This window comes from Pseudorasbora parva, chromosome 23, assembly GCF_024679245.1.
Source record: "Pseudorasbora parva isolate DD20220531a chromosome 23, ASM2467924v1, whole genome shotgun sequence".
NCBI classification, from domain to species: domain Eukaryota; kingdom Metazoa; phylum Chordata; class Actinopteri; order Cypriniformes; family Gobionidae; genus Pseudorasbora; species Pseudorasbora parva.
The window spans coordinates 36648903-36672302 of NC_090194.1; the positions used below are offsets into that span (position 1 = coordinate 36648903).

General features: G+C 40.3%; 2 protein-coding genes across 6 annotated transcripts in view; both read left to right on the plus strand.

Moving 5' to 3' along the window:
- pdlim5b (PDZ and LIM domain 5b) overlaps positions 1 to 13644 on the plus strand; it is a 112869-nt gene extending 99225 nt beyond the window's left edge. For all 3 annotated transcript variants that reach the window (XM_067433963.1, XM_067433964.1, XM_067433965.1), the window contains 4 exons: positions 4461 to 4641; positions 9971 to 10091; positions 12050 to 12165; positions 12280 to 13644. In XM_067433963.1, the coding sequence (XP_067290064.1) occupies positions 4461 to 4641; positions 9971 to 10091; positions 12050 to 12165; positions 12280 to 12369 (508 nt within the window). In that variant the 3' untranslated portion in view covers positions 12370 to 13644. The remainder of the gene's footprint in view (positions 1 to 4460; positions 4642 to 9970; positions 10092 to 12049; positions 12166 to 12279) is intronic.
- A 3419-nt stretch (positions 13645 to 17063) lies between these two features.
- Positions 17064 to 23400, plus strand: part of bmpr1bb (bone morphogenetic protein receptor, type IBb) — a 126667-nt gene continuing 120330 nt past the window's right edge. For 2 of the 3 annotated variants that reach the window (XM_067433967.1, XM_067433968.1), the window contains exons 1-2: positions 17064 to 17295; positions 17788 to 17843. Coding sequence is in view for 1 of the 3 variants with exons in the window: in XM_067433966.1 (XP_067290067.1) it covers positions 17414 to 17465; positions 17788 to 17843 (108 nt within the window). In the remaining 2 variants the exon portion in view is untranslated. Of the gene's footprint in view, positions 17296 to 17398; positions 17466 to 17787; positions 17844 to 23400 lie in introns of those variants that run through there. The other variant, XM_067433966.1, reaches the window with a different exon arrangement.

Genomic DNA, 23400 nt, shown 5'->3' on the forward strand with positions numbered 1-23400 from the left:
TTCTCCTGGGGTTGGCCACCCGTCAGACCTCCGTTCATCTTCACACACAGATGAAGATATTAGTGTTGAAATCCGATGGCTCAGAAAGGCCTTCATTGACACCAATGTCATTTCCTCTCTCAAGACCCATAAAGGCACTAAAGACGTCGTTACAAAGCCCATCTCACTACAGCGGCTCTACAATCATTTATGAAGAGGCCAGAATAGTGTGTGCGGAAAAAAACACTAAATAATGACTTATATAGTGATGGCCGACTTCAAAACAAAGATTCAAACAGTTATGAATCAGTGAATCGATTCATGAATCGGATCGCCAAAGTCACGTGATTTCAGCAGTTTGATCCGATCACTATATGTCGTTATTTAGTTGTTGTTTTTTTGCGTACAAAAATTATTCTCGTCTCTTCATTTTTGGGTGAACTAACCCTTTAACCCTTGCACTCACAGATGCAACTGTAAATGATGCTTCAAATGCCTGGCGATTGACCAGCTCATGATTTATTTACTAACACATCACCGGGGCGTAGTTTATGGGGGGATGGGGTGGAGGTAACCCGCCCACTCCATATTCAAATCCATCAGTTACATATATACATATATATATAGAGAGAGAGGGAGAGAGAGAGAGAGAGAGAGAGAGAGAGAGAAAGAAAGAAAGAGAGTGAGGAAAATAAGTATTTGAACACCCTGCTATTTTCCAAGTTCTCCAACTAGGAAATCATGGAGGGGTCTGAAATTGTCATCGTAGGTGCATGTCCACTGTGAGAAACATAATCAACAAAAAAAATCCAGAAATCACAATGTATGATTTTTTAAAACTATTTATTTGTATGATACAGCTGCAAATAAATATTTGAACACCTGAAAAAATCAATGTTAATATTTGGTACAGTAGCCTTTGTTCTCCAGGTTTGCACTGCAGGAGGGATTCTGGCCCACGCCTCCACACAGATCTCCTCTAGATCCGTCAGGTTTCTGGCCTGTCGCTGAGAAACACAGAGTTTGAGCTCCCTCCAAAGATTCTCTATTGGGTTTAGGTCTGGAGACGGGCTAGGCCACGCCAGAACCTTAAAATGCTTCTTACAGAGCCACTCCTTGGTTATCCTGGCTGTGCTTCGGGTCATTGTCATGTTGGAAGACCCAGCCATGACCCATCTTCAATGCTCTAACTGAGGGAAGGAGGATGTTCCACAAAATCTCGCAATACATGGCCCCGGTCATCCTCTCCTTAATACAGTCCAGTTGCCCTGTCCCATGTGCAGAAAACCCCCCACAAAGCATGATGCTATCACCCCCATGCTTCACAGTAGGGATGGTGTTCTTGGGATGGTACTTATCAATATTCTTCCTCCAAATACATTTAATGGAATTATGACCAAAAAGTTCTATTTTGGTCTCATCTGGCCACATGACTTTCTCTCATGACTTCTCTGGATCATCCAAATGGTCATTGGCAAACTTAAGACGGGCATGGACAAGTGCTGGTTTAAGCAGGGGAACCGCCGTGACATTTAGATTTATACATCTTCTGGAAGTGAAAAAATAATCTTTCCATTGATGTGTGGTTTGTTAGGAGAGATTTATTTGAAAATATGGAATATGTGGGTGCAAAAAAAAGTTGTCCAAATGAAGTCCTTAGCAATGCATATTACCACTAATAATAATTTTATATATATATGTGTGTGTGTGTGTGTGTATAAATTATTATATATATTATATTTACGGTAGAAATATACTTAATATCCTAATGATTTTTGGCATGAACATGAGTGTCGGAACCATTGTGTGTGTGTTGGACAAGACCTGCCCACTTTTTAGGACCAATGATATTGGACCCAGTCACTTTTATCGTCTCTAATTCAGCACGTATCTGTTTACCCCTAACCGAGAAACACTTATTATTAAACACTTTAGCTGCTTCATTTCCACTAATATTTTCTCAATTTTTGTTGAAAATAAATGCCTTCCCGATCTGATGTGATGGGAAAAGGGAGTAGATCGAGTTCCTCAAAAGGCGGATTCGAACCTCTGATCGTTTGCGTCAAAACTTCATGCCATGCGTCTCTTAGCCCTACGCTATAGCCATGGTAAATAACTCAGTGATTTCCGTAATGTTGTCTGGCCCAATCAATCGTTTAGTAAACGGCAGTATATTTGTATTTTAATGTAAATGGCATCTAACGTTACTCCAGTAAAAAAAATCAATTCTGAGAGAGAGAACCCACCCACTTTTTATTTGCTTTCGACACCCACACTCTAAAAAATGCTGGGTTTAAAACAACCTGAGTTGGGTTATAAAATGGACTAACCCAGCAATTGGGTTGTTTTAAGCAAACATTTAAAGGAAGTGTATGTAAGATTGTGGCCAAAACTGGTTTAAGTTTTTTGGTCACCCATGTAATGAACTGTTGGATATCGCCACAGATATACCCGTGAGACGCAGGACTGGTGAAGAGCTCCAGGGGCACTAATGTTATAATTCATGCTCTGAAGCAGCTCAGAGTTGACGGTAATGTCGGTGTGAAGTTTAATAATAGAGGAAGAAGCGTCCTATAGATTTGGTGGTCCGGTGAGGCTGGTTTTCGTGGTTCAGGAGCTCCGACTCCTTCAGCTCGTATCCGTTACGCCGCCGGACTGCCAGACTCCTGCCGAAAGCGGCCGTGACATCCAAGCTTAAAGTCTCCGTTTTCTGCATTTGATATCGCCGCTGTCTGTTGTTTTCCCTTCCAGCTAATCATCCGATTTGTAACCCGCATCCCCGCTGCCGTCCTCACGTTACCCGAACAGATCCCGTCACATCTGATCTACACATCAACCCTCTCAAAACGGCTCCTTCACACACGCTTTCACTCAGAAATCATCTTTTTATGAGGGATAAAATCTTTACAAGAAGATCACAGTTAATGCATTAACTACCAATGAGCAGTATTCAGTATCAGTGTTCAAGGGTTCAAAACACACACAGTTTCTGCCAGTCTCGTGTTAATCTTGATCTTGTATTTTTAGAGCAGTGTTGATCAATGTTCCCTCTAATTTATTTTCTCGCTGAGCAAAATGTTCTCTATTGGGTGAACATTGTGGTCTCCTGAGCAAAAACATTTTTACCTCAGACCTGTACAGTGTACGTAAACACACACACACACACACATTTGTTTTTGTGAAATGTGAGGACATTCCATAGGCGTAATGGTTTTTATACTATACAAACCGTATTTTCTATCCCCTTACACTGCCCCTGCCCCTAAACCTACCCAACACACACACACACACACACACACACACACACACACACACACAAACACACACAGGTGTTGTTCACATTACATCAGGGGTCTCAAACTCTATTTACATGGGGGCCGCTGGAGGTGGATACTCGGTCAGGCTGGGCCGAATCAAGTTTTCTACACACACAAAAAAAAGAGCAAAACTGATCCAATCTTCTCAATCTATATTATTAACAGTTCTTCAACATTAATGTTTCTTCTGTACATGAACTGTTCCTCTGAATTTGAACATGAATAGTTCATATAGGCTTCTCTTGCCTACTCAATTTTTATTTTATTTTTTAAATATAGCCTATAGAAATTTAATCATTATGTAATACTGAAATAATAAATGTTTTTTTATTTATTTAAAATAATAGACTAATTCAAAGCAAGGCCATGACCAGGTCAAGCAGAACAGTGAACGAAATTCTAGGTCTAATTATAGTTGGAAAAAAATTCTATTTGGGACAAATTGCAAACAATATTTGCATTTATTTGCATCAAATATATAATTAGTCCCAAAATTCTTCGCTGCTTATATTTGAGCCCCAGTGGTCTAATAGTAGACTTTTAGTAAATCTTCTTAAATTTTCAGAGTTTTCAAACGAGTTTCCAATTTTCTCAAATTGTTTTCTTCTTCATGTTAATCCATGATTGTATATTAAGAGCATGGATTCGTTGCATTTAGAGTCTCTCTCCGCAACGGTGAGAGAGAGAACTGCGCGAACCAAAAGAGAATGTAAACCCTGCCTACTCTGATTTGATTGGCCATCTGCGCGCTGTTAGACCTTATTTGTAGACTGTCTGACACACAAAGTGAGGCAGAAAGCGTGTCAAGTGTGTCGTCAGGAGCAGCAGGTTTTTGTGCACGTTGCCTTAATCATGTTTTTTTTGTTTGTTTGTTTTGCTCTCATAGAATAGTTACCCATTCACCCCATTATGTGACTGGCACACAGCAAGGGTTAAGTTAAAAATCTTCATTTGTGTTCTCCTGAAGAAACAAACACACCTACATGTTGATGACCTGGGGGTCAGCAGATAAACATCACATTTTCATTTTTGGGTGAACTATCCCTTTAACAGTGTAACTAAGGTAGAATGCTTGACACCGCATTAGACCGAGCCTTTAATCTGAGTTAACTTCGCCGTTATTTGTCCAGTTTCCTGTTAACAGACGTCTGTGGTGTTTTTTAGGGGACCGTTCCTGGTGGCCATGGGCAAATCGTGGCACAAGGAGGAGTTCTGCTGCTCGCACTGCCAAAGTTCGCTGGCCGATGTGGGCTTCGTGGAGGAGCGCGGCTCGGTGTACTGCGAGCGATGTTACGAGCAGTTCCTGGCCCCGACCTGCTCCCGCTGCCATCAGAAGGTTCTGGGGGTGAGTGAGGACGAGATGGTGCTAGTTAGGAGTGTTAGTCCAGTCTGCTAGTGCTTATATTCCCAACTATATGTTTAAAATTTCAGTGTGTGTGTCGTAAGTATGTCAAATCTGTGACACAGTAAGTTAAATGCATTAGAGTGACTGTAACACAGCTGTAAACAGGTAATATAATATTAATAAAAATATAAATTACTAAAACATTAAAATTCATTTAAATACAAATTATATATAACATTTAAAGATATGTGTACTGTGTATATATATAAGAGGTGGGCATAGATTCATTTTTTTTTATCTAGATTAATTTTGAAATTAATCTAGATTAAAACGGCTCATCTGAATTCTGCCGAAGGCTTTCAGCATGTGTGTGAAACCCTCTCGCATACGTTACTCTAGCGGTGGAACGGCACAGATTGCTCACGGTTCGGTTTGTATCACGGTTTTAGGTTCACAGTTTCGATACGGTTCTATATTTACTATGTTCAGGGAAAAAAAGACTACTGTCAAATAAAAATAAAGAAAATATGAACAAATAACTTAAATACAAGCAGCAGCACAAATAAATACTACTGAGCAAATATCCTAATAAAATAATCAATGCTTTTCAGGTTTTTCAAGTGGGTCTAAGATTAGTTTTTAGGTAGAGAAATTGAATTTAAGTAATCAAATGTAAAATAATGGCATTTTTCACTGTTTAGATTACAGATTAATCCTTATTAAACCTACACAAGATATTCAATCAAGAGCAGTGAGTGATGTCCTTATCTTTTGTTCGGCATTAAACAGACAGCAGTAAAGGCTACTGCCCCTTTAAGAGCTAATGCAGGGATATGTGTCTTTCTCGACTGTATAAAGTTCTCTTAAGGCATATTCAGACGGTCTGCCTGGATACTCATCAAGATGGACATGTGTTGATATACTCTTGTGTGAGTTTGTCCGTTCAAGCGCAAGACTTGAAAGATAACTCAATGTTTGCGTGCTTTGGGATGAGTGCACAGAGACAGATCTTCTCTCAGCGTGCGCGAGTCCTCATTGGCGTCTTCTGGCTCTACATCCGGGTGATGACGGAGAAATGACTGGTCATATTCAAACTACGGCAGCACTCACATGCACTGAACAGTTTACAAAGATAAACCGTTTTGCCTACGTGTTTCTTTTATTATCAGTGGTGTAATGTATCACTGAGAAGCCAGCACGTGTATCCATCGACAGAAACATACATAAATATTATTTTCATAGTTATAACCCATATTAAATATGCGTCATTAGATGTGACATGAACCGCGGTGCAAGTGCGTTACCGGCACCTTTAACACGCTGGTATAGACCCAGCTCCCAACCATAATTTTAAGACACTGTGGCTTGTAGGCCTCTCCAGGCCTCCGTCTAACCATTAGATGACCAGGTGTTGGACAGCTGAAACTGGACTCATCAGAGATGATGATCTTACTCCAGTCCTCTACAGACCAATCTTTATGGCCTCTTGCAAACCTCAGCCTGGCTCTTCTTTGCTTCTCATTGATTTCGAACCATCCTCGCCGTGCCATTCACCCCAGCTGCCTTTTGCCTTTTTTTACGTCGTTTGATGTCATCCTACGGTTGTTGAGTGACATTCGAATGAGTTGGTGGTCATTCCGGTCAGTGGAGAGTCGTTTTCCCCCTCTGCCGGTCTGTAGCTTTGTTGTCCCCAGTGTCTGCTGCTTCTAGCCTGACAAGCCTGACCCACATCAAGATGTTTGGTCTGGAAACTCCCCATTGACGGCTCAATCCGAGGGGCGGGATAAAGGGTTGTCTTTCAAACTTCCTCAAAGCTTATTCGAAAGACCGCCGCCGGTCGCCAGTTTCTGTGTTTACTAGAAGCACGCAAGCGCAACTCGGCTGTAATTATGTTAAGCCCCGCCCACCGACTCTCTACACGATGTGATTGGCCCGACCAGAGTTTGGCGTTTACAGCTCAGAAGGGTATTGAGAGTTGCTAGACGACACTCGTGGCAGGTTAGATTTGCTGCCGCTAGGGTGCGTCTAGATTTCTAGGCTATGCTGCTTGACCCTGTTCTTATAAACCGCCATCTTTGACATTTTAAGGATGGAAGCAACCCGACGCTCACTGTATCCCTCTGCCAGTATTGAACCTTCTTTTCCACACTCAAAACTTTCCTTTTCAACTTTTTTTGGCATGGTCAATAGTTATTTTTTGATTCCAATTACTTCTGAGGTATTACTAGCACTGTTTCTGTCATCCAGCTGGTCCTACTGCAAGAGGATAGTGGTGAGCACAGAAGTGTTTTATCATCCTATTCCTTATTAAATCAGATTTGGTTCAGATGATCACCTCATCGGCACCTGGAATGAAATGGCTTCCATACTTGTAGAGATGTCGATTTTAGAATTTTGTTTTTGGTTGAGTTAACCGTTAAAGCCCGAGCCTGTATGCTGTATCCAATATGTAAACTGCACCGTAAAGAGGAGAATCTCCCCTTTCCATTGGTATAACATTTCTCACGATTGATCATTTAGAGGCTCCGTAGTCAGCGTGGATGCGTCATCAAAATATGCAGCATTGATTTGTCCAGGAAACACGCGTGGGGTTGGTCCCCTGAACCAAACAGAAATTATTTTTTATCATTAGTCCCATCCCGTCCCTCTCCCTGTGCCCAGATTCGTTGAAACTGTCATCGCCACAACCAATAAACGCAGTGTTTGATCTTTTGAACCACCAATCACGTTTCTCTGAAATATTATTGTGAAAGTGAGTGTGAAATTTGCGTGCATGAAATCAAACAGAAATAAACGTGTGCAGAGCGCTCTCTCACAGAGCACAGCACACAGAAGTCAGTATATTTCTGTATTTGTATGTAGTATTTGTAGTATGTGTTTTTACTCAGTATATTTTCCTCAATTTGTGTTTGAGAAGATTATTGAAATGTCCGTTTATGAAAATAGCCACCCACGTGTAACCATAACCTCAGTGTGTTTTATATCACGGTTTGTTGGTCAAAACTTGTTGCATTGTTTGCATTTGTTTTTCATGTTCAAATTATAATATATTTCCCAGAAGAAAAATGTTTGTTTCAGTGTTATTATATAACAATATTTCTATTTACTTTACTACTTGAACTTTTTAGGACACACTATCAGTAAATAACATACACCTGCTTTCACTCAAAAACCTAGAAACGCCTAGAATAATGTTATGGTAAATGGCTATAACTTGCTGAGGAATTGTTGCATGTAGACAACATTTTACCTGGATGTGTAAAACAACCAAGTCTTACTTTTTAAAGGAAAAAATCCAAACTTCATAAAGTTCTGTTTGAGTTCACAGTAACTCCAGTATTGATTGCAATTATTTAATCCAGTCTCAGAATAAATAAATATAAAATTTGGGACATCAAATGAGCTAGATGGAAATGTGTGGTTCTCCTGTTTAAAATGATATATAGCACTTGATGCTAACTGCTAGAATGGGTGAGAAAAACAAAGAAAAGTAGAGGCACGTCAGGCGCCCCCACAATGTCAGAAAAAAAGGTAAATTTCTATCACTGGGGCGGTACCCTAAGGTACAAAACCCAAAAGGTACTATGTATCATTTAGGGGTTAGTAAGGGACAAAGATGTACCTTTTCACTTTTGTACCTTAGGGTACCGCTCCATTGACAGAACTGTACCTTTTTTTTCTGAGAGTGCAAAATGTTCTAGGTCTTTAAGGGTTAACAGTTTTTCAGTTTCTTTTTGGATAAGTTATAAAATTTGATTCTTATATAATACTTAAACATGAATGTTATTATTAAGTTATTGAAGATATTGCTGAATATATGTCCTGTTAAGTAGTTTGAGTGTAGTTTTGCTTTGTTTGTTAGCATCTCATCATGAGTGATGATCCTAACTAGTTTGAGATCCGCTCCACTTGACCTCTGTGATTCTTTCTCTTTAAAGCTTCATCCCTCCATCATTCCCAGCCTCCCCCTCCTCTGCTCTCTGTGGGAACGAGCTTTAATCGGGATCATAAGGTCTGGTAAAGCTGGCACCGGCCGCTCAGATGTGTGACTATTAGCACTGGCTGTGTCGCCTTGGCTTTAGTCGGCTTCAGAAAGCCACGGAGAGCCGGAGCAGCTGCTCGGGCGGAAGAACTGCACTCACTTAATGAGAACCTCTCCACCAGAACCTGTGCGTTTCATCCTGGAGATCATTCAGTGCTCTGATTTACATCAGATCTGAGCACACTTTATGGGTCTCATCAATATGACCAGTCACTGATCCTCTTGTCGTAATGGTGTGGGGGATGTTTTCTTGGCACACTTTAGGCCCCTTAGTGCCAATTGGGCATCGTTTAAATGCCACGGCCTACCTGAGCATTGTTTCTGACCATGTCCATCCCTTTATGACCACCATGTCCCCATCCTCTGATGGCTACTTCCAGCAGGATAATGCACCATGTCACAAAGCTCAAATTTCAAATTGGTTTCTTGAACATGACAATGAGTTGACTGAACTAAAATGGCTGCCACAGATCTCAACCCAATAGAGCATCTTTGGGATGTGGTGGAACGGGAGCTTCGTGCCCTGGATGTGCATCCCACAAATCTCCATCAACTGCAAGATGCTCTCCTATCAATATGGGCCAACATTTCTAAAAAACGCTTTCAGCACCATTATCTGAGCACGCATCGCCACAGACGAGCATCTCTTCATCAAGCCAACGCACAAACTACCGCAAATTAAACCAAAAGTAAAGTCGCAGGTGCTCAAAACACAATCATCTTCATTAAATATAAAAGAAACTGAATGATCTGACCAGTGCTGTGTCAGCGCTCACTCATATCATGGTCTTTGATTTTGAAATGATCTGATGATTAATAAAATGCAGCTCATATCTGTTGTTTTCAGTGACGTGAACTCCATTAAATCTGCATATAGTGAACTGAACAGATTTATATTCATTTTGTGGAGACACATTTTTGTGCCCAAGTGTAAATTAAATGTTTTTGATAAATCAGATAGCTTTGATTTACACACTGCGCGCGTGTTCTCCAGGTTATTCATACAAGCCAAAATGTTCCCGTATGTCGACTTTTAAAGTAGTTGTAGCATTTTTAATTACCCTCACTCGCGTCTCGCCTTCCTCTGCCATTGTATGCTACAATACACATGCATGGCAATTGACATCAGAAAAAAATCAGTAGATTATAACCGGTTATGGATGGAACCGATACCGAATCATCCACGTCTGCATCACGATGCATCAAAAAAAATAATAATTTCGACACCCCTAAAGATGTCATTGGTTCACAGAGCCGCTTTAATCTGCCCTTTTCATCTGCCAACAGGAAGTCATCAACGCCCTGAAGCAAACCTGGCACGTGCACTGCTTCCTGTGTGCCTCCTGCCAGAAGCCGATCCGCAACAACACCTTCCACCTGGAGGACGGACAGCCGTACTGCGAGACAGGTGAGACTCCGTTACCCATAAACCCCAGCCCATCAAACACTCCAGCATCAGAACCGCAATAAACACTGGCTGATCTTTACAGCTTATAAGAGCTTTACTGCCTTGTCATGGTTTACTGCTAACTAGGGTGGTACAGCATTTTTACTTTGGGGAACTATCAAGCAATCAATCATCTTTATTTATATTGCGCTTTTACAATGCCGATTGTTTCAGAGCAGCTTCACAGTGTTAAACAGGGCAATATTGTTATCAACATACTTGATGCACAATGAGAAATAAATCAAAATGAAGTGTGTTTTTGCTTAAAACAGGAATACATATAAATAAATCATGATAAATCATGAATCAATTCAAAGGGAAAACTCGTTTTCTGACTCCCATTGGCAGATATTTTATCAGAAACTCATTTTATTTGTATTCATCATTCCTTATGTAAAGCTCAAGAAATCGTCAGCCCATTAAACTGTGATTCAGTAACGAGATGATTCGTTCCTGTTGAGTTTAACTAAATAAGATTTCATTTACAGTAATCAATGCTAAAACTCACATTGGGAACAGTTTTCACGGCTCAAGCTCAAACGATATTTATGGCTCATTTTGAACGGATCATTGAATCAGTCGGTAACTCAAGAGCAGCAGCGATCGAATCAGTTTGATTCATGAATCAATCATTCAATCAGAGTAGACCAATCACAACAGACTGGGCCATCTGACCAATCAGAGCAGAGCAGTCTCTCACAGAGGCGGGGTTTAGAGAGACTGAATCTTCGATCTAATCGTTTCAGACACTGAGAGGAACGAGCTGACGCTGCAGTGGAGATCATGAGAGAGTGTTTTTGACATTGGTAAAGAGGCGGGACGTGGGCGGAGCTTTGATGATGTGATGACTAACACAGCGGATAAATGGCTATCCACCTGTCACTCAAAGTAACCACGGCCTTAATTAGGCAGAACTTTAAGGCTTTATATAATGTAAACGAATGAGTTATAAACTAAATTCACCCCCTCACAGTCGTCATGAAGCCGTATAGGCCAAAACCACAATTTGTCCCAGACTGTAAACATGTTTTTTTCTGCTGTAAAGTTGGGCATTTTAACATGAGCTCAATGAGATTCTGCTTCTTCTGGAGCCGCTCTAGTGGCCAGTTGATGAATTACAGTCACTTCAGTATCGGCTTTAACAGAAACTGGGGGAGGAGCCGCTTGATATGAACACTTTACTCCATTTGAAGTCGGTGAATTGAATTTTTATCTATTGTACTATTATTTTAATATATTGAAGGTTTGGATGGTGTATATTACTTCTTTTGTAATTGCCGATCAATATAGATGACTAATCTTATTACTAGTAGTCTGTCTAGTGCTGGTTGGTTGGTTGGCTGATTGATTGATTGGTTGATTTGGTTGATTGGTTGTCTGATTGATTGATTGGTTGGCTGATTGGTTGTCTGATTGATTGATTGGTTGATTTGGTTGATTGGTTGTCTGATTGATTGATTGGTTGGCTGATTGGTTGGTTGTCTGATTGATTGATTGGTTGGCTGATTGGTTGGTTGTCTGATTGATTGATTGGTTGGCTGATTGGTTGGTTGGCTGATTAATTGGTTGGTTGGTTGGCTGATTGATTAGTTAGTTGATTGGTTGGTTGGCTGATTGATTGATTGGTTGGTTGGTTAGTTGGTTGGTTGGCTGATTGATTGGTTAGTTGGTTGGCTGATTGATTGATTGGCTGATTGATTGATTGGTTGGTTGGTTGGCTGATTTGATTAATTGGTGGTTTGGTTGGCTGATTTGATTGGTTGGCTGGTTGGTTGGTTAGCTGGTTGGTTGGCTGGTTGGTTGGCTGATTGATTGATTTTGTTGGTTGGCTGATTGATTGATTGATTAAATGGTTGGTTTGTTTATTATTGATTATTTATTGATGATTGATTTACTGATGAGTGTGTTCTCTGATTTAGATTACTATACCCTCTTCGGCACCGGCTGTCACGGCTGTGACTTCCCGATCGAAGCGGGTGACAAGTTCCTGGAGGCGCTGGGCTTCACCTGGCACGATACCTGCTTCGTGTGCGCGGTACGTGCAGACAGACACACACACACACACACACACACACACACACACACTCGATGATCTACACATGCTTTCCTTCTGTACGTTTGATCTGCTCAAGCTCTTCTCTCTCTGTAGGTGTGCAGCACGAGTCTAGAGGGTCAGACCTTCTTCTCCAAGAAAGACAAGCCCTTGTGCAAGAAACACGCTCACACGGTCCAGTTCTGAGCGCTGCACAGCGGCTGGTCATGGCTCACATCTGCCACATTGATTTTAGTATGGGAATGTTTTTGCTAAGAGAGATATATTTGCTTTGGTGTTCCTCAGAAAAGCAGCAGAAAGACACATTTACATCAGAGTTTATAGAATAATGATTTAGATAAAGCACTGCAAAAAAAACAAAAACATTACAGCACACATATCTAAAGATTCATAAATCAAGATATATTTAGTGGAGAAGCAAAATTACTTGTTTTATTCCTTGTTTTATAAAAAAGGCATCAAAATGAAGTGAGTTTGTGCTTAAAACATTAGGAACAAGAATCTGCCTGTGGAGTCAGAACAATAAACTCTTGCGATTCAGACTTTTTTTCCTGCTATTCTGAATAACATTTTTTTTCTCGCAATTCTGACTTTGTCTTGCAAATCAGTTCTGCCTTTTTTACTCAGATTTTTGCCTTTTTACCTGCAAATCAGATGCAATTCTCTCTTCTTTTTTTTCTCTCTCATATTTCTGACCTTTTTCCCTCTGAAACTCAAATTTTCCCCTCACAAATCTGACTTTTCTCTCTTGTAATTCAGAATGTTATTTTTCTGACCCCATTACCAGAAATAGTATTCATATTTTAAGTATGAACATAGAATTTTTCTCAAAACAAGACTCTATTGGCTATTCTCTTTAGATATTTGAGCTTAAAATCATGTTCATGTGCAGTGCAGATGTTTTTGGAGTCGTTGTCATAAAGCTTGAGATCAGAAACGGTGTTAACTGCAGTATTTCCGCTTCGTTCTTCAATGTTCAGTGTTGCATTGTGGGTGTTTTTGAGCGAGTATCATGCGCTGCAGCACAAGTTCCACACCATCCTCACACAAGATGTCTGTGAAGCGTGTGTGTTCTGTCTCCTCGTGCCGCTGCAATCACACACACACAGCTCTATTTATGCAGGTATATTTATTGGGGCGGGAGTGATGAGGATTTTTGGGGGTTTTCGGGGCCTCTGCACAGATTTCACGGCTTGATTTAATGTGTTGTGTATTGATTCTGCTCCATCTCTCTGTGTACGGTTCGTGGGATATCTGATCGTCTAAGTGCCTTCATTAAAACTTTATTTGTGCTCAGATAATGACTAATATACAGAAACATGTTTCCTATTTGTGTTTTATAATCTTTAGCTCTTTTCTTAAGCTAATATGGGTTGGTGGTTGATGTGCATCTGTATTCTCATTCCTGTAATGCTTTATTATGAGACGGGATGAATAATAAAACACTGTTCTTATCAAAGACTCCAGGCTTTCTTCATCACTGACATCTATCTCTATCACTATCACATTCTCTATCACTGACATCAGTGATATAATGCCTTAATAATGAGTGTCGTTTGTGGGATCCCAAACCCTCACACCACCTCAACCGCACGTCCTGTGCTCCCGTTTCATAGGATGGAGGATTATTTTCAGTCTCTGGGAAATGGATATTAGCGAACGCTCGCCTCCTTCCGGGAATCATTGAGTTTGCCAGCAGGTTGCAATGCATGTTTAAAATCTGCATTAACAAAAACCCTGTGGATGTGTCGGATGCGAACTTCTGGAGAAAGGAAGAAATCTCATCTGTTACCTTAAGAGTGGAAGGCAGACTTTATTATGTGATTTATGTCATGTGTGAATTCTGATATTGCAAGAAAAATTCTGAATTGTAAGGGAAAATATTCTGAATTGCTAGGAAAAGTCAGAATTGTGAGGAAAAAATCTGAAATTACAAAAAAAAAAAAAATCAGATTTACAAAGAAAAGTCAAAATTGTGAGGGAAAATATGAATTATGGGGAAAAATATTCTGAATTACAAGGAACAGTCAGAATTGTGAGGAAAAAATCCGAAATTACAAGGGAAAATTTCCAAATTACAAGAAAAAAAATCTGATTTACAAGGATAAGTCAGCATTGTGAGGGAAAAAATATGAATTATGATTCAAACAAATTCAGATTTACAAGAAAAGGTCAGGATTGTGAGGGGAAAAATATGAATTATGAGGAAAAATATTCAGATTACAAGGAAAAGTCAGAATTGTGAGGGGAAAAATATGAATTATGGGGAAAAATATTCTGAATCACAAGGAAACAAATTCAGATTTACAAGGAAAAGTCAGAATTGTGAGGGGGGAAATCTGAATTATGTGTAAAAATATTCTGAATGAGAGAAAAGTGACGGCATTACAGAAACAAGCTTTAAAACGGGATCTTCAGGAGCTGCTGAGCGGAAGAAAGCAAAGGAAGCGGAAGATAAAATGGGTTTGGAAATCAATCCTGAATATATGAAACACATTTGAATAGATCAGCTTAATTTCATATCGTTTAATGTTTAAATAGGGTCAATGTTTGATATGTTTGAGTCATAAAGGTGTATTTCTATATATTGATTTCAATTGTTTCATATTGATTTTTCAGTTTCAGGTTGTGATGTCAGGCAGCATTTCTTTAATATTTCTCATCCATTAGTTTGATGTGAAGAGCGGAAATGCATTATATTATATATATTTTTAGGGTTATATGAAATTAGGTTTTATATACAGCATTTGATCTGTTCTTCAGGTGCAGTGTGTAATCAGGTGTGTTGAGGATATCTTCTGTTGTTTGAGATTTATAGAAGGAAAGTATATATTTGATTTTGTTTATTCATTTTGTTTGATATAAGGGGTTGATTATTATTTTGTGAGCATTTAAAAAAAAAATGTTAGATTATTTAATTTATTCTGCCCATTTGTGTGAGGTAAAGAGCACGTTTAGACTTTTTATTAGATTTTATTTATAGTGTGGTTATATGATGGAGTGTTTAGGAGCCAAGCGCTAAAGGTGATGTAGTTGTAAGGACCCCAGCAACCACCTGAGTACCCTGGAAACCACTTAGCAAGACCTTAACAACCACCCTGAACACCCTAGCAACTGCTTAGTAACCACCTAGAACCACCCTGAGTACCCTGGCAACCACTTAGCAAGACCTTAGCAACCACCCTGAACACCCTAGCAACTGCTTAGTAACCACCTAGAACCACCTTGAGTACCCTGGCAACCACTTAGCAAGACCTTAGCAACCACCCTGAACACCCTAGCAACTGCTTAGTAACCACCTAGAACCACCCTGAGTACCCTGGCAACCACTTAGCAAGACCTTAGCAACCACTCTGAACACCCTAGCAAATGCTTAGTAACCACATAGAAAACACCTGAGTACCCGGGCAACCAATTAGCAAACACCTTAGCAACCACTCTGAAAACCCTAGCCACCACATTGCAACAATCCAGATTACTTTATCAATATATCTCAATCATAACTACTAAATTATATTTCGAGCGTTTAAAATTACTTCAAACTTTCTGGCTAGGCTTTTACAAGCTATCTTTTTTATCTGCAGGTCCTTCTGAAAAATTAGCATATTGTGATAAAGTTCATTATTTTTCATAATGTAATGATAAAAATTAAACTTTCATTTATTTTAGATTCATTGCACACCAACTGAAATATGTCAGGTCTTTTATTGTTTTAATACTGATGATTTTGACATACAGCTCATGAAAACCCAAAATTCCTGTCTCAAAAAATCAGCATATCATGAAGCGGTTCTCTAAACGAGCTATTAACCTAATCATCTGAAACAACTAATGAACTCTAAACACCTGCAAAAGATTCCTGAGGCTTTAAAAACTCCCAGCCTGGTTCATTACTCAAAACCGCAATCATGGGTCAGACTGCCGACCTGACTGCTGTCCAGAAGGCCATCATTGACACCCTCAAGCGAGAGGGGAAGACACAGAAAGACATTTCTGAACGAATAGGCTGTTCCCAGAGTGCTGTATCAAGGCACCTCAGTGGGAAGTCTGTGGGAAGGAAAAAGTGTGGCAAAAAACGCTGCACAACGAGAAGAGGTGAGCGGACCCTGAGGAAGATTGTGGAGAAGGACCGATTCCAGACCTTGGGGGACCTGCGGAAGCAGTGGACTGAGTCTGGAGTAGAAACATCCAGAGCCGCCGTGCACAGGCGTGAGCAGGAAATGGGCTACAGGTGCCGCATTCCCCAGGGCAAGACACTTTTGGGCTACAGAGAAGCAGCACTGGACTGTTGCTCAGTGGTCCAAAGTACTTTTTTCGGATGAAATATGCTATTTTTTTTAGATAGGAATTTTGGGTTTTCATGAGCTGTATGCCAACATCATCAGTATTAAAACAATAAAAGACCTGAAATATTTCAGTTGGTTTGCAATGAATCTAAAATATATGAAAGTTAAATTTGTATTATTACATTATGGAAAATAATGAACTTCATCACAATATGCTAATTTTTTGAGAAGGACCTGTAGTTGTAATTGCTGTTTTACATTATTATTAGTATAATTCCCAAATGGAAGTCTATGGCAACCATATGAACCATACATAGGAAAATTATTAAACTTGGTACCGTGATAGAGTTGGTGTTGAATAGCAACCTGCCCAGATTTGAAGCATCTACGACCTACTCCATAGCGCCACCACCAGTTAAAAAATATGTAATTTTTTGTTAAAACTTTTTATCCCTTTGGCGTCTTGCAGTCAAATAGATCTGATTGATAAAGCTGTATTTCTGTTATCAATGTGAGGTTTGTAGGGGTGTGTGCTGGACTGGAGTGCAGGATGAGGAGGCGCATTGAGGTGTATTTCTCTGAGGCGTCAGTGGTTGGAGCCTCTGCGCCTCAACACACACACACACACACACACACACCGACAGAGGGAAAGAAAACCAGCTTTCCTCCTTGAGTTGGGCAGGAGTCGGATCAATCTTACGGAACAAACGGCACTGAGTAATTATTCGCTGAATGTGTGTATGTTCTGCAGACACACACACAGGCGCGCGCGCGCACGAGGAGCTGCTGAGGCTTTCTGACGGACTTTAGAGGCTCGTGGATGAAGGTGAGTGTTTAAACGCCAATCTGACGCATTCACCGAGACTTTGAGTGTTTAATCCGCCGTGTGTGTCGAAGAAGTTCCCGTTCATTTCCAATGTAGACTCGCGTTTGTCAAAATTCAAATGCGCTCGCTCTCGTATTTCCGAGAGTTTCGGCGTTTTCTGGTGAATCTTGGTGAGTGTTACTGCTATTAGTTCAAGAAAAATGAACTGTATCTTTTGCGATGGACGAAAATCGCTCGAGTAAGAGATTAAACTGTTGATTTGAGTTGTTGTATTACTTTAGATGTAGAATAGGATGCAAAAGGTGAATAATAATGAAACCAAACATTGTTCTCTTGATGTGTTGGTGAACAAAATCACAGTTAAATCAGGAGAGATCCTGAAGGTGTTTTACCGGTTATTCCCATTGCTAATAAATTATATTGCACAACTCCTTTTATGATCTATTGAGCTTCATCAAGGTCTTACGAAACATTGTTTGACTGTTTTGGTAGATGTTGAGAGATCTGAGCATCATAAATCCATAAGGAGCTTTATTCATCAGACTGAGGTAAGAAGGCGGTTTTTAATTTACCTTTGATTCCTGCTGTATTAAATGTTTGTTTTGCATTCGATAATTGTGATTGTCGTGAATGCATCTAAAGGGTTGTCAAAGCTGAAGTGTGTCATTTTCGCATCAAATTGAATTGGAAAAATGATTGTTTTCAAACAGTTTCCCTAAACGCTGCCCTCGTCCACCATTGGCCATTTGTGCAGATAGACCCGCCCCCAAATTCGCATCATTGGTTGAGTCTAAATCTAGGTGGCAGATAATATTGGCAATTTGGGATGTGAGAGTATTTTAGCATTGAATAAATGACACATTCAGCTTTTGAGGAAATTATTAAACCCTGGAGCATGTGGAGTACTTTTATGATGGACTGATGCACTTTTTTGAGCTCTCATTCACTGCCATTATAAAGCTTGGATGCTTTCAATATAACTCTGATTGTATTCGTCTGAAAGAATAATTCATACACACCTAGGATGCCTTGAGGTTGAGCAAATCATGGGGTATTTTTCATTTTTGGGTGAACTAACCCTTTAATGAGCACTGTGACTATTTTTGTAGTTTTTTTTGAGGCTTATTTCCCTGTGAGCAAGACCTCCGATACAGCTCTGGGTTCAGATCCAGATATAGTACTAGTTTCCTTAATGAATATGTGCAGTATGTGCTTTTATACTGATAAAGGTTGTGTGTATTAAAGGGTTAGTTCACCCAAGATTGAAAATGATTTCATTAATTACTCCCCCTCATGTCGTTTCGTTCATCTTCAGAACACAGATGAAGATATTTTAGTGTAAAGCTGAGAAAGGCTTCAGATAGGCCTCCATTGGCATTCAGTCCATTCCCACTCACAAGACCCATAAAGGCCCTAAACACATCGACACACAGCCGAATAATGTTACGAAGCGACGAGAATAATTACTGTGCGCAAAAAATTTTAAATAATGACTTTATCCGCCAAGTTATTGTCTTCTGTGTCGGTCTCTAAAGGCGGATCTGCGTCATATTCTCACGTATGTCGAGTTCACGGCAATAACTTGGTGGATAAAGTCGTTATTTAGATTTTTGTGCGCACAATAAATAATGAAATCATTTTCATTTTTGGGTGAACTAAGTCTTTAATCTGTTTGAGAGCTGTGATATGACTTTGATGAAGTAAAGCCAACAGATTTGTCCTGTGTATGGGATCTGATCTGACCTCACACTCCTCAGTCGTAGCGGGTCGGCTGTGTATTGTGTGTGAGTATCGTGTGTCTGATAAGCGGTTCTTTGGGAGCGTGTCGGCGGGGGCCGTTATTGAGTGTCAGCGGCTACAGCAGTCATTTATACTGCGGCGTAATGAGAGAAAGCCATTACAGGGCCTGATGTGTGTTTTGGGTGGGATTTCTAAGAGCCTGCGTGTGGGAAAGTGCTGGTTTTGTCTGTGTGGTCTGGCTCTGGCGGCCGTAGGCTTGTTTGAATTAAACCCAGTGGGCCGGTGCTGTTTTACTGCTAATATAAAAATGAGCTTTTACGTGTAGAAACGTGCCACGGCAGGGCTGGACTGGTAATCGGGCATACCGGGCATTTTCCCGGTGGGCCGACGCACTTTGGGGCCGAGAGGTTATTTTTTTTATTTGCCACTGACTGGCCCATCATACAGCGACAGCGGCCCATTGGTTTGTCTTCTGGATTGAAAGGCCAAAGCGAGAGAGACCTCCCCTCCATATTAGGCGCTTTTATTTCTTTTTTTGAGCGCATGGAACTGCAAAAGGCGAATATCCGCACAGCGCAGCCGCTGACGAACGTTTGCTGCGTTTAAATCCTGCTCTATGAACGGCACTTTGACTCTGAATTTAGTTTTCTACAATGGTGTGATATGGGAACATTACAGGTTATGCGTTGAATCAGCTGAAAACAGCCGCGAGCATTTATTCATGACGAGGTGAAGTGGAAAACGGCAACACACACTAAAGCTTCACTTTAGCACAACCACAATTCACCTCGCAGCTAACAGCGAAGAAATATGGTGTTTTGAAAGAAACATTTACTAAAAATGTTGCTATTGTTAGCCTATTTAAATTAAGATTGCGGAATATAAATGACCTTTATAGAGGCTGTTTTCGTATATTCTATGGGTGTTTAAATTTTTATTACACATATAATAGTTTATTATATTTTCTATATTATAGAAACCATATAGCCATGGTAATGAGGAGCATTTTTACCCTGTGACTACCATGATCTTACAGTTAAACTACAGTCTATAAAACAGCTTTAAAGTCTGGATCACATCAATTAAGAACAACTTTTTTTTCTCTCAATGTTTTATGAACTTTTTTAATAGACCTAATGAAATTTAACTAAATGTTATTTCAATGATAGACTCATGAAAGATAGATATCAGTGTCTTAGTTAAATTGTGTGTTAACTCTTGAAAAATATGATTGTTGAACCCAAAAATGTGATCATTTACTCACCCTAATGTCATTCCAAACCTAAATGAATTTATTTCTGTGTAGCATAAAATAAAATAATTTGAGTCTGTTTTTTTGTTCATACAATATTCAATGGTAGCCTAACCAACATGGCTTGGTTGCCAACATTCTTCAAAACATCTTCTTTTGTGTTTCACAGAAGTCATACAGGTTTGGAAGGACACGAGAGAGAGTAAATGATGACAGCATTTAAAAGAAGTAAATTTACTTCACTACACCCTAGCTCAAAATCATCAGTGCTTTACTGCCAAGGGCATTTCTGTGTGACAAAAAAAGCAATATTAAGTTTATCTGGATTTGCAGTAAATTCGATAATATCTATCATAATTTGTCTTTGTCTTAGTCTTATTGATAGACTCCAATTTAAGGCCCCAACCCCAGCAAAAACACTCACGGGGAACTCATGGGCCGGTTGGGCTGGGTTTGCCAGAGCTGAATTTTAGCTCCAGTCCAGTCCTGAGCCACGGTGCCACGCCCTGTTGGCGGCGGGTCTTCATTGGGCCGCAGATGTGAGGTCACGGGTCACGAGTCTCAAATGGCTGATCAGTGGGTCCTGATGGGATGACTCCAGTATCAACAGAGCAGGGTGGGACACAGAAAGCAGACTTTGACATTTTACATTTTTGGGGGGGAAATGTAATTGCTAATGTTCAAATTGAAAAATTGCAATAAAAAAAATCCAGGTTTGCTGTGCTTGTTTGTAGGGCTGCACAGTTTGGCAATTTGTGATTTATAGATCAAAATGACTGTAGATAATAATGATGATGATGATTATAATTATATAAAAAATAATAATGATAATGATTATTATTATTAGTAGTAGTAGTAATTATGCATTATTCTAAATAACGCTTTATATATCATTATATTAAAATAATAAAGAATTTATGCATGATAATGGTTATTGTTATTATGAATTATACGGAACTTGACCTCAGAAGGCAAAGTAGGTATATGTTTTTTATTTATATTAAATATTATTAAAGAATTACATATTTGTTAAAATATTTAATGCTTATACATTATTATTATTAGTAGTAGTAGTAGTAGTAGTAATCATGTACAATTGTAACATTAATATTTACTTTCCTCAAGGTTTAGGAGTGTGTTTATGGGGATTTTTGCCCATTCTTCTAGAAGCTCATTTGTGAGGTCAGGCACTGATGTTGGACGAGAAGGCCTGGCTCTCAGTCTCCGCTCTAATTCATCCCAAAGCTGTTCTATCGGGTTGAGCTCAGGACTCTGTGCAGGCCAGTCCAGTTCCTCCACACCAAACTCCTCATCCATGTCTTTATGGACCGACGCTTTGTGCACTGGAGCGCAGTCATGTTGGGACAGGAAGGGGCCGTCCACAAACTGATCCCACATAGTCGGGAGCATGAAATTGTCCAGAATGTCTTGGTGAAGCATTAAGAGTTCCTTTCACTGGAACTAAGGGGCCAAGCCCAACCCCTGAAAAACAACCCCACCTCATAATCCCCCCTCCACCAAACTTTACACTTGGCACAGGGCAGTCAGGCAAGTCCCGTTCTCCTGGCGACGGCCAAACCCAGACTCGTCCATGGGATTGTCAGACTGAAGCGTGATTGGTCGCTCAGAGAACACGTCTCACTGCTCTAGAGTCCAGTGGCGGCTGTAAGGCTTGGATGAGCTGCTCGGCCATGGAAACCCATTCCATGAAGCTCTCTCCGCTGTTCTTGAGCTCATCTGAAGGCCACAGGAGTCTGGAGGTCTGGAGCTGTTGACTCTGCAGAAAGTTGGAGACTTCTGCGCACTGTGACCCTCAGCATGTGCTGACCCCGCTCTGGAATTTAACACTTCATGGCTGAGTTGCTGTTGTTCCCAATGGCTTCCACTTTGTTATAATCCCACTAACAGTTGAGCGTGGAATATTTAGTAGTGAGGAAATGTCAGGAATGGACTTATTGCACAGGTGTCAGCCTATCACGGCCCCACGCTTGAGTTCACTGAGCTCCTGAGAGCGACCCATTCTTTCACTAATGTGTGTAGAAGCGTCTGCAGGCCGAGAGCTGGAGTTATACACCTGTGGACATGAAAAGACTGAACACCTGAACTCAGAGATTTAAAGGGGCGGCCCAATACTTCTGGGAATATACTCTCCCTCTGTCATAAACAAATATGCATAATAGTCAAAAATACAAAATAAATATTTAGGCAAATAAAATGGGAATTATTTATTGCAAAAGCTGTTTGGAAATGTGTAGAATGAGATTGTTATTGTGCAGGTGCAGTTATTGACTGATGCTGATCATCTCAAAATAACCCATCATATTGTTTAATGGTTTTGCATAACCATCCGGTCCATTGGTCTCTGTAAGGTCAGTGTTTCCTGATCGACGGCGAGTGTGTGACGTGTTTGTTGCTGTGGTTTTATGTGTTCTGGAGTTTCTCATCTCATTAGACACTCTCTAAACACTGTCACTGTCAGCTTTGTTTCCCGATAACTCTTAACATTAATGTTGCTCCGCCGAACACTGTGCATTTGTGTGAGCGGCGCGTGAAAGGATCTGTTGTGTGTGTCCCTCCGCTCTGAATCTGCATACCCCAAGGGCTTCTGGGAGAATTTAACAAGCTTCTGATGTTCCTGGAGAACGGAGGCGTGTGAGATTCTTTCACTAAGGTAAATTTCAAGCCTCGAGCTGCAGAGGTCAGAGTTTAGGGTTCGAATAATGAGTGTGTTTCAGATTCAGAGGCGCCGCCACGTTCAGCATGAATCTGAGTTTTGATGTGAAACTTAAGGCCTGATCGCTACGCCATCAGAGAGACGGACTCGTGGGATGTGAATATACGGAGCGGGATGAGCTCTAACAGACCAAAAATAACCGTTACTCATGGTTATTTCGTACATAAGCCCAGTTTTCCATGTAATTTTCAACTATTATAACATAACACTTTGTGGTTGCCAGGGTGTTATTGGGTGTTAAAGTGATATATATGTGTGTGTGTGTACTGTATTTGTGGTTTTAATCAGATTATATCATATTGTATCATATCCTATGTCATCTCGTATCTCGTGTGTGTGGATGTATACGTGTGTGTGTGTGCATGTGTATATTTATATT